A 12,470-nucleotide genomic window follows, 5' to 3' on the forward strand; every position below is an offset into this window, starting at 1 on the left:
ACTGGCCCCGCTCCAGGGGCCATTATACAGGTGAGCAACCTCAGGGCCATCATGGCCCTCTTGTTAACATAATACAGTTGACTCTCGGTAACTCGAAATCCAAGGGACTAGGTATTTTACTTCGAGAGAAACGGAATTCGAGTAACGTTGAACTACCGCCATTACGTTGACTTCGTACATGTATATACATGTACCTGATTGAATGTGCAAAAAAGTAGGTTTCTTATTGTTGTTAGCGGCAATGCTGCAATATTTAACCATTGAAATGACGGTAAATCACTTTCAACTACAAATTATAAATGAACAAAAATATATCATTCAAAATTTAATACATGTATATTAATAGTGAAACATAAACACACAATTATTATTGATTTAATTGATCATCGGACGAAAACGAAATTAGCAACTATCGTGAACCGGAAGTACAAATTAATGTATGCAATTTGACGGAACATTAATTATACAAATATCATTTACGTTGATAATACACATCAATACCTAGGCTGTTATTTGACTAGGCTGTTATTTGACTAACACCCGTCAGACTTGCACGAGTCAACTTTTTTAAAGAAATGTAATTAAATTTAATTTAGTTATCTAACTGTTAAAACCAATTAAGTCGTGAAACGGATTAAAGACACTTTTACGACGTGTTGATAATACATGATGACCGGCAATTAAAAATTACTATGAAACGTGTAAATCACGAGTGACAACATCTCACCTTGTTGTCGCCGACCTTTGATCAGTCGGCTGTTTTCACACTTCGACTTATTGAGATGAAAATATGTGGACTTTAATTGACGGGACAAAATTTTCTTTTCGACTAAACAGGAGTCTCGGTTAGTCAAAATTTGACCTAAGCGGAGTTAAAATACAAAGATAAAGAAGGAAATTTGACGGGACTTTAGAAATTATTCGACTTAGGCGGAATTTTGAGTAAAGCGATTTTGACTTATTGAGAGTCAACTGTAACTTCTTTAACTTTTCTCAATTTAAAGTTTACTGACTTGAAAGCTGTTTTAAAAAGCTTACAAGCTTGCATCACAATCATTATAAAATATTGTTTAAATAAGATAAAATTATTTCTGTAGGAGTGTGAAACGTTGTTGGATCCTAAAAATGCGAGTGGTAACGAGATGGTCAATTTTAAACCACAAGCGTCTATCATTAACATTGCTATTAACGGCGGAAACGACAGCTTCGTTAATCAGGTTAATATTACAGAGGAGGTGGCAAAATGCCAAATATGGAAAAACCTTCAATCTAACGAACATCAGGGTGTGGGCGAGACGCCTAGTAGTCATAGCAACGGTAGTGGCAGCAGTAAAAGGTATGTAACTCTTGTAGGAGAATTCTGTATGCTTATGGATGTTGATAATAGATCTATGATAATGCGTTTTATTGTATTAAATTTTATGGACTTTGTATAAGGTCACAGACGAGAAATGGAAAAATGAAAACTGGACTTGATATTGTTCTGTTTAATTGAAACATTTTGGTAAGTGGTGTCCAAAATGAGTTTTCAATCTCAATTCTTTATATTAAACTCAAGCTATTCCCAAGTAAATTTGGGCTGTATAATAATAATAATGAAATTCATGCTTATAAATTGAATTTATTGTTATGAAGGCAACCCCAGCTTTGCTTTTCAGAAAACAATGATGTCACTGCTTTTTCAGAAAGCTTGATTTAACAGGTAGAAAGTTAACGTAAACATGGTCATTATCAACCAGTAATATATAGTTATACATGTAGGTTTTCTGCTGAATAAGATACTAAATTTTTATAATGTTTTAAAGATGTTTTAGGATGAATAAATTGTAAATAAAAAGGTAAGGAAATATATGTAACACAGGAAAGTAGGCTAAATACTATAAATGATGATTTTTATGCCCCACCTGTTCTAGATTATAAAACGAAATGCTGTAAATCTTAGCTACCTAGTCACCAAACTCCTAGCAATGGTTTCTTAATACTTTGTTCTTGTACTGATCAAGGGAAGTAACCACTGCACAAGTTTGCTTAGTTTACATGTATTTCCCTCCCCTGCCAGATAATAATGTATTATTATTGTTATACATGCAAACCAAAAAAGATCATTTTAAATTTTGTGCCAATATGAATAAAACAACTTGATGACATAAATTATATGTATTAAGTGAGTAATATGGATATAACTGAAGTTATGAAAATATCAAGCTGCAAAACATAACCATAGGGAACCTATTGTATAACTGATTCATGTCATGTGCTATAAATAGATTTTTACTGCAAAAAGATTTTAACCTATAATAAACAAAATTTGATCATAATTCCCAAAGCATTTCTGTATTTGAATTTTTATTTTGGTACTAAATTGTTCTATGAATATTGCTGAATTATTTCATAGATAGTTTGATTCTTTGACTTTTTTTCTATAGTGAATGGATTATTTGGCAAACCCCTAGCTGCTAGAATTTTATTATACATACACACAGAAAGCCCTTTATTAATGTATACCATAAGATAACAGTATGCTTTAGTGGTTTTTATAGGCATTTACCCTAGCATATATTGTTACTGCTAGAGGTCATATTGATATCTAAGTTTAATAGGTCATGCTGACACTTACTTAAAAAAGATTATGTTGACACCTTGTTTTAAAGGTCAAGTTCATGCCTTGTTTTAAAGGTCAAGTTCATGCCTTGTTTTAAAGGTCAAGTTCATGCCTTGTTATAAAAGGTCATGCTGACACTTGCTCATAAGGATAGCTAGTGTAACAAATATCTGGTACATTATTCATTCACTCTGGTTTGTTTGGATTTCAATAAATGAATAACGCTTAATTTATAGTGGAAACTTTGTTTAATTGTGTTTGCCTTAATATTCACCCACTTAATTGACAAAAATATGCCATAGAATTAAAAGAAATGCAATTATAATCTAATATTTATTTATGAACATATATTTTCACTTCACTGAAAATAAGTGTCATAGAATTCAAAGAAAAATCATTAATTCAGTATTATATCTTTATGAACATTTTTGTAGAGATCTACCACATGGACTTCCTGTTGTTTTAAAGGTTAAAAGGTAATCGCAAAAACAAAAACAAAAAAGAATGTTGCATGTTTAATGATGTCAGACAAGGATGACTATTTTGTTAGATTCATATGATTTTAGCACATTCATTTATTAATGTAAAAGTTTCAGGGCCGATTTAAGGTTGAAAGATACAAAATACAGTGTACACCCCTGCATAGTGGGCCCTCTGTTGAGCAATCACCTCTTTATAACAATAGTGCTATTTCTTTCCTAAGTAAACATTCTCAATAAATTTAACCTGTCTAAGGCAACACCTCTCAGAAGCAACAAGAACCTTTATCTCCCTTTGGGTCTTGCTCTATTTAGGTTGTATTGCATGTGTCCTCTTCATAGCTCTTGCAAATAGGTTTGATTTTATATTTGGTATAAACAAAGAATATAGTGAAATTCATAGAAGTTATTGCCCCTGCCATTATATATTTGGTATATACAAAGGATATGTGGAAATTCATGAAAGTTATTGCCCCTGCTATTATATATTTTGAATAAACAAAGAATATAGGGAAATTCATAAAAGTTATTGCCCCTGCCATTATATATTTGGAATAAACAAAGAATATAGGAAAATTCACAAATGTTATTGCTCCTGCCATTATATGTTTTGAATAAACAAAGAATAACAAAGAATATAGAGAAATTCATAAAAGTTATTGTCCCTTTCATTATGTATTTGAAATAAACAAAAATATAGGGAAGTTATTGCCCTGATATTATATTCTCAGAATAAACAAAGAATATAGGGAAATTCATAAAAGTTATTGCTCCTGCCATTTTATATTTGGTATAAACAAAGAATATAGGGATATTCATTAAAGTTATTGCCCCTACCATTATATATTTGGAATAAACAAAGAATATAGGGATATTCATTAAAGTTATTGCCCCTGCCATTATGTATTTTGAATAAACAAAGAATATAGGGAAATTCATAAAAGTTATTGCCCCTGCCATTATATATTTGGAATAAATAAAGAATATAGGAAAATTCACAAATGTTATTGCTCCTGCCATTATATGTTTTGAATAGGGAAATTCATAAAAGTTATTGTCCCTTTCATTATGTATTTGGAATAAACAAAAATATAGGGAAATTCCTCAAAGTTATTGCCCTGATATTATATTCTCAGAATTAACAAAGAATATAGGGAAATTCATAAAAGTTATCGTCCATCCCACTTTATATTTGGTATAACCAAATATAACCAAAGAGTGAAGGGAAATTCATAAAAGTTATTGCGCTTCATGAAAGTAATTGCGCTTAATAAAAGTTATTGCCCCTGCCATTATCCTAATAATACTTAAACAAGAAATTGGTGAGGACAGCACAAATTCTAGATGTAGGAATAATTTTGTGTCTTTCAGTTTTAAATGGTGCACAGATGTTAAGTTTTACAAGTTTAAATGTCTTGATGTTAAATTTTAGTTAGATTTTTTTCTTTTTAAGAGTAATGACACCTTGTTATTGTATTACATTACCATTCAGTTTTAGCAATGTCACATTTCTGTTGAAGTTAATGTGTTATGAGTAAAAGTTGTAGGCTTGCATCGGAAACACTAGACTATAGACCACTCACCCAACACCTCTGTGGGTGCAAATCTTGCCCAGGAACTTTGGATTCTGTCATGCGAGGAAGCTATCTAGCTAGCTCACAGAACTTCCATGGTTCTACTTAGGTGCACATTCTTGTCTGAAATAATAATGTACAAACGAGCACCAGTTAAGTCTTCCTCTACCAGTTAAGCTGGAAAAGTTTTTGAAAAATAAGTTAATAAAAAAGGAGTATAGACTTTCATAGATTTTTTTCTTTTTCCCATCAGCATAGCTTTCCGTTTATATTCTTTTTTTTTTTGGTAAGAGTTATGGCTCCTTAATAAATGTTTATAAATGTTTAAAGGTAAACTTACTCGTTTTGTTAGCTATTCATTTAGTTTTTGTAGAAGCTGTTCATAAATTAAAAAGTTATAAAGGATAATTTAGAAAAGTCTATTTTTCACGTTTCATCATTTAAGAACATAATGGTGTCTATTTACAAAATTTACCATATTTGGTTATTTTATTTCTTCACAATATTTATGTGCACTATATGCCACTTTTTCTTTTTGAAATTTGAAAACTTATCATGTACCACAAAAATGAAATTATTAAGTAAATCTATGTTAAAGTAAATACATGTCTAATGAAAGTGATTACTTATCCTTTTTGAATACAAAATAGATTAAAAACGGGTAAAAATATTATGTGAAGTGTATTAATTTTGTGTGTAATAAAGTATATGTAATTATATTAATGTGTAGTGAATTATGTTGTTAAATATGTTACACATCTCATTTTTTTCAGAAAACATAAGAAACGTCATAAGAAAGACTCTCACGGATTACCCACAATTCCTCATTCCCCGACAGAAAAGGATCCTCATAAAGCGAAGAAGGGCGTGGCATTTTATATTGATGAAGAAGATAGTGATAAAGAAGATACCCATGAACTCATCAAGGCCCCCGCCATCTTTGTTGACCCTCCTAGTGATAGTGAAACTCGACGACGTAAAGTTTCAGTGTAAACAATCTGGATTTAATGAAACTCGACAACGTAAAGTTTCTGTGTAAAAAAAACAGTACGGACATGTTTAAACTTGACGACATAAATTTTTTCTGTGTAAACATTTTGGACTTTGTGAAACTTGACGATGTAAAGTTTCTATGTAAACATTCTGGACTTTGTGTAGCTTGACGACGTAAAGTTACTGCATAAACAATATTGACATAGTGTAACTTGATGTCATATGTTTCTGTGTAAACAATCTGGACTTGGTTTAACCTTGACGATGTCAAATTTCTATGTAAACAATCTTGACATGATCTTTTCAACGTAAAGTTTAGGAGTCACTTTTTTGACATGTTCATCTGTAGTTAGTCAGGAAAAGAAGTTGTTAATTATCTCAAGATGATAACAAGAGCTTTACTTGAATTTTGTACAAGTACAGTCAGCCTTTTACATGAATAATATGTGTTTCATCTGTATACTAATATTCATGTAAATGAAAGTGAAAATAGGATTTTTTTTATGAATTTTGTCAATGTAAATTAAAATGATAGCAACAATTACATGAATGAACATTATTCATGTAAATGAACCTGATAACTGAACCTATTATGCATGTTACAAGAGTGTGGGAATAGGACCTTTACATGAATAATGTAGGGCCTTTTAAATAAATATCATCATTTTGTAGGTAAACATGGTGGTAAAAGACAGATTTTCTACTTTATTAATACCTATGTAAAAAAACTATTGTACTTGGAATATTATTTATGTAAAAGTATGTAATATCCAGACATAAATATTATTCTCATTTGATGAGTTATTAAAAATATCATTTTTTAGTGAATAAGTGTGGTAGCTGGACTTTTACATGAATATTACCCATGTAAGGCAATGTGATATCAGGACTGTTATATGAATATAATGCATATAGAAGAATGTGATTTCTAGACTAACATGAATAATTTTAATATGAAGGAATTTGTTAACTGGACTTCCTTACACCATAATTATTCATGTAAAGGAATGTGATAATCAGAGTATTACTTGAATATGATTCATGTAAAAGAATGTGATAGCCAGACCTTTTATTGAATATTATTCATGTAAATTGTAGTGATAGCTGACCTCCTGTTTTAAGATTAAAACATTATGCATGTAGTTTAATTGGCTGGAATATTCAAATTAATGGTATGTGAATAGTTTAATTGGCTGGAATATTCAAATCAATGGTATGTGAATAGTTAAATTGGCTGGAATATTCATATTAAAGTGGTATGTGAATAGTTTAATTGGTTGGAATATTCAAATTTAAGTGACATGTTAATAGTTTAATTGGTTTAGAATATCAAATTTAAAGAGGTTATTAGTATGTGAATAGTTTAATTGGCTGGAATAATCAAATTTAAGTGGTAAATGACAGTTAAATTGTTGGAATATCCTTGCAAAAATGGTTCTTATTTATAGTGGTGTTGGCAAAATACGTTTGTTTATATGTTAAAAAATATCTGGGTATATTTGTGGATAAAAAACGTTTTCTGTATGAAAAATGTAATGTTGATAATGTTGATCAATAGGAAAGTTCCTTTTGTGAATAAGTTTGATCTTTTTGTAAGAGTTATTATGATTGAATTGTTAAGTATTTTAATGTTATACGAGTAGTTGACAACTTGTTATTTAAGCCGGCTGAAGAACAGAATTATAATGGGTTAGTATTATCACAGACTGTAGCTTATACATGTTTATGTTCCACTGTGAAACTGCCTAAGTTGGTAGTGCACATATTTACACATGTATAAATCCAGAAAGTATGTTTTAATTAAAGAAAAAAAAAGTGTAGACACAGTAGGTAAGTTAAATGTGTTGTAAACAAAGTTTACAACATTTATCTAATACCTGAGTTTATGCTAGTGTTGAAGCTATCTACATAATTCTGTGATAAAATTTGTTTTGAGTAATTTCAACTTACATTGGTTAAACTTTTATGATGTAAAATTGCTGTTCTTGTAAATAATGTATATCGTTAAACTATTGTTCCTTTGCATTTATTTATCAATTTTAAAGCAGTCAAAAATTTGTTCTTTTACCAAACTATCAGACTATTGAAATATGTTTGAGAAGTGACACCATTTAACATTTGTAAATACCATCATTTACTAGTATTTTATTTATATATATCTTTATCTGTAACAACAGGGTTTGTGAAAAACAGAAAATCATACTGAGTAAGGGATAAAGATATTAAGAAAATAATTATAACATTGGTGATATGTTTATATTTCATCTAAACCATTCAAGTTATTAGCCGATGCCGACAGTAAAGATGGACGTTTTGTATGTCGATAATTGTTCTTTTAGATTATACATATCAAGATTTTAAGTAATAATATTTCAAGTATTTTTCATCTTTTGACTATGTAAGAATTTTCTATAAACAAGACAAGACAGGTTTTTACTTTGTCTCTTAGATATTGTTATCATTCTTATGTACGATTCATTATCACATTTTTATGTAATAATCAGTGTCAGTTTTACATGAAATTTTATTTTTACAACACTTATTTTAGACACATTTCTATTGTTTCGAAGCTTCATTTGTAAAATTTTGATTTAAAAGTCATTCAAGATGAGTTTTAATACCAAAAGAATAAGTTTACATGTGCGGGTTCACATTTGGTCTATAAATAGAATATCAATTCTATAAATAGACTTAAGAATCTATAAATAGACTTCAGAATCTATAAATAGACTTCAGAATCTATAAATAGATTTTAAGTTTATAAATAGCCTTGTGTTTTATCATATATTTTATATTCATGATGAGTTCTAGGTTTTAGTTTATGTGTTGACATTATTTTTCTTCTTTTTAAATTTTGTTTGTTCATAATGCCTTCTAAAATTATTATGGTGATGTGGTGTCCATTATGGTTTCCAAGTTAAGATTTTTTATATAACTTTCTGTCATAGGACAAAATACACAATTTAAAAAAAATTAAACCTTTTCTACATACATGTAGGTCTTTGTTCATTTTTTAAGAATTTGCAAATTTTTTTGAAATGTTAGTTATAATTTTTGAGGAAAATGTTGAAATATTAGTACCTGCTTTTACCAATTTTTCCATAGTATGGGATATTACAATTAGTGACTGAAAAGTTCAAAATGATTTTGATAGGCTTTGCATTGTATTATTTTTCATTTCTTCATAATCTTTAGTTTATCATATCCCGCAACCTGCTGACGGCAGAAAATTCTAACCATGTGACCAGTGCGCAGACTTAGATCTGCACATTCAATGCTGTCTGCACTGTTGTTCTTTCTTCAGTCAGTATGTTTTAAATGTTTGAAATTGTTTTGAAATTTTCCCTAAAAAATGATAAATGGTTGTGTCCAGATTGAAAGATGGACAAGTCCATTTAAGAAATATAGTGTTGTTAGGAATAATGTATTGATACACGTATTGATACACGTTTCATCTGTTCTGCTTTACATGTACATTTTACATGGACTGTTACTTTTTTTAGACATAGTTCCAAGATGATAATTTGGCATTTAAGAAGTTCCACTATTGATGAATATAAGGCAGTTGTCTAATATCTGTCAACAAAATCTACTAATAGGGTAAATGTGTTCGTTTCTTTCATTCATTTAACAATCATAAAGTCTTATACCAATACATGTATTAATGTTTCTTTTAACTGATTTATTTACTAAAACAAGTGTTTATTTAGTTCAATTTATTTATTTATAAAATAAATTTAGTTGAGTTTGTTTACTATGTAGACATAATATTTCCCAATCATAATAGAAATTGTATCATCTGAATTATTTGATTTTCATCGAAAAATTGAAATGTGTTCCTTCACAGTTACATGCACATATTTCAATTGTTCAATTATCATTTTTGATGTATAATGAAATAGGTAATTATCCCCAAAAAAAAATCCAAGAATATTGTTTTACACATAAGCATAATATTGACAGCATGTATATGATGTTAAAAAAAAAATTTTGTAATTAAAGAACAAAAAAGATTGTATTACTCAGATTTAAGAAATCCATTCTTTATTTATGAAAAAATATGCTCAAACATCACAAGATTTTCTGTAGCTTTAAAACAGACAACCAAATGAGTTCTTTTTCGTTTATTTTTATTGATATTTTTATTGATTTTTTGTGTTATATTTTATTTGTAAACTATTTTAAATCACTTCATGTACTGAGGATTCAGAAATCCTTTAATCTTTATCTTCTTTACTTAGGTAACGGTATATATAAACAATTGATTTTAGAGAATTGACTTTAAATTGACTACTAAGAATTTGAGTCTCCATTTTTATGTTAATTTTATATATAAAAAAAATGTTTTGATAATGCAGATTGAGTTGGTACTAATGTACAAGTGTACCAAAAAAAGTATTAAATAGTGAAGTGTTCATGTCATTTAATAACATCAAAGGGTATCAGTGGCTTAGTGGTTAAGGTGTCTGCCTCTCAACCCAGGTAGCATGGGTTCGAGCCTTGCCAAGGTCATGACCTTGTTTCCTTATAAGTACTGGTTAAGTCCCAGGAATTGGGGGCGGGAGAGTGTTTCAAGCCCTTTATCACAGTAAAGCTTTAATGAAACATAAATGATAAATATTTGTCAAACTAAACTAATGTTTATTAAGATGTTATTTATACAGAAGGTGTGTACCGCAAACATCATATTGAAATCTCATTTGTAATATACTCAAGGTATTATAGAAAAAAATATAAAAAAAACAAACATGATTTTTTTGTTTTGTTTATTTGTGTGTGTATGTCAAATATTTTTTTTCTGCCGAGACTGTTGTATGTATTTTTCCTGTTAGTTTAGAAATTTTTGCAATAGATACAGATGTTTTCTCCACACAGGTTCTTAGAGGTTGTAACTGCTTACCTCATTTATAATTAATAAAAATATTTTTTTTTTTTTTTTTTTTTTTATTTTTTTTTTTTTTTTTTTTTTTTTTGCTTTCTTTCTTTCTTGAGACAGTGTTTCAGTTATATGTGATTTTGAAAATTTGTCAAAGATAATAATTGTCTAATTCATTTGTTTGAATATTTATTGTTCCCTCACAACACAGTCACTAGGTTTATTTTATACTTTAATAAAGTACTTTTAAACCTCAATTTTTTTGCCATTTCACTACAATCCTGCAGGTAGGAACTTGGCAGCTACTTTATTATTCAAAAACAGGTCAATGCTTGTTCAAATATGACTCTACAGGTAGAAAACAGTTAGTACTGGCATGTAAAGCTAGTACTGGTAAAAAGTCAGTACTGATAAAAAAGTACTGGCATGTAAAGTTAGTACTGGTTAATAAAGTCAGTACTAGTAAGTAAAGTCAGTACTGGTATTGAAAGTAAGTATTGATAAAGTAAAGTCAGTACTGGAAATTGTTCGGTACTGGTAAATCCAGCACTAGTAGTCAGTACAGGTAAAGAGTCAGTACTGGTGTAGTCAAGTCAGTACAGATAATGAGTCAGTTCTTGTAAGTTTAAGTCAGTACTTTCAGAGAATTTTTCAGTACTTGTAGAATAAACCAGTACGGGTATACACTCCAGGAATATTACTGCCGTGTTTGAGACTTTAAATAAATGACCAGAATTTTTTCTTAAAAGTATAAAATACTCTGGTTGTCATTAGTTCTGATCTTTTAGAGAAGCTGTGCTTTTTTACTCCCCCCAGAAGCTGTTGATTTGTTTTTGTTTGTTACATACGAAGGGGTAGTATGTTTGAGATATGTTAATGATATAAATATTATTGTGTAATTTATTGTATACTTGTATAAAAACTTACTGCGAGAGGTACGGTAGATTATTAAGAAATAATATAGTATATTAAAACAATGTGTTTTGTTGAATAAATTTTAAACACACCCGACAATTGTTTGTCATTTTGGATGATTATTATGCCCCCATTTCGAAGAAAAGGGGGTATATTGCTTTGCACTTGTCGGTCCGTTGGTCAGTCGGTCCGTCGGTCCGTAGACCAAATGGTTTCCGAGTGATAACTAAAGAACCCTTAGGCCTAGGAACTTCAAACTTGGTATGGTGATTGGTCATGACCAGTAGATGACCCCTATTGATTTTGGGGTCAAGGGGTCAAAGGTCAAGGTCACATTTACCTTGTAAGCAAAAACGGTTTCCGATCAATAACTAAAGAACCTTAAGGCCTAGGAACTTCAAACTTGGTATGGTGATTGGTCATGACCAGTAGATGACCCCTATTGATTTTGGGATCAAAGGGTCAAAGGTCAAGGTCACATTGACCTTGTAAGCAATAACGGTTTCCAATCAATAACTAAAGAACCTTAAGGCCTAGGAACTTCAAACTTGGTATGGTGATTGGTCATGATCAGTAGATGATCCCTATTGATATTGGGGTCAAGAGGTCAAAGGTCAAGGTCACATTGACCTTGTAAGCAAAAACGGTTTCCAATCAATAACTAAAGAACTTTAAGGCCTAGGAACTTCAAACTTGGTATGGTGATTGGTCATGATCAGTAGATGACCCCTATTGATTTTGGGGTCAAGGGGTCAAAGGTCAAGGTCACATTTACCTTGTAAGCAATAACAGTTTCTGATCAATAACTTAAGAACATTAAGGCCTAGGAACTTCAAACTTGGTATGGTGATTGGTCATGATCAGTAGATGACCCCTATTGATTTTTGGGTCAAGGGGTCAAAGGTCAAGGTCACATTGACCTCTTGGGTAAAAACGGTTTCTGATCATTAACAAAAGAACCCTTAGGCCTAGGAACTTTAAACTTGGTATGGTGATTGGTCATGACCAGCAGATGACCCCTATTGATTTTG

The 12,470-nt window shown here is 30.2% G+C and overlaps 1 protein-coding gene across 1 annotated transcript in view; it reads left to right on the top strand.

The window, feature by feature from the left end:
* LOC132718303 (electrogenic sodium bicarbonate cotransporter 1-like) overlaps positions 1-6,331 on the top strand; it is a 53,250-nt gene extending 46,919 nt beyond the window's left edge. The window contains 3 exon segments of the mRNA XM_060701994.1: positions 1,098-1,336; positions 3,037-3,078; positions 5,429-6,331. Of these exon segments, the coding sequence (XP_060557977.1) occupies positions 1,098-1,336; positions 3,037-3,078; positions 5,429-5,648 (501 nt within the window). The 3' untranslated portion in view covers positions 5,649-6,331.
* Positions 6,332-12,470: the final 6,139 nt, after the last annotated feature.

This window comes from Ruditapes philippinarum, unplaced genomic scaffold (genome assembly GCF_026571515.1).
Source record: "Ruditapes philippinarum isolate M1 unplaced genomic scaffold, ASM2657151v2 ctg1573_1_1_1_1, whole genome shotgun sequence".
Lineage (NCBI taxonomy): Eukaryota > Metazoa > Mollusca > Bivalvia > Venerida > Veneridae > Ruditapes > Ruditapes philippinarum.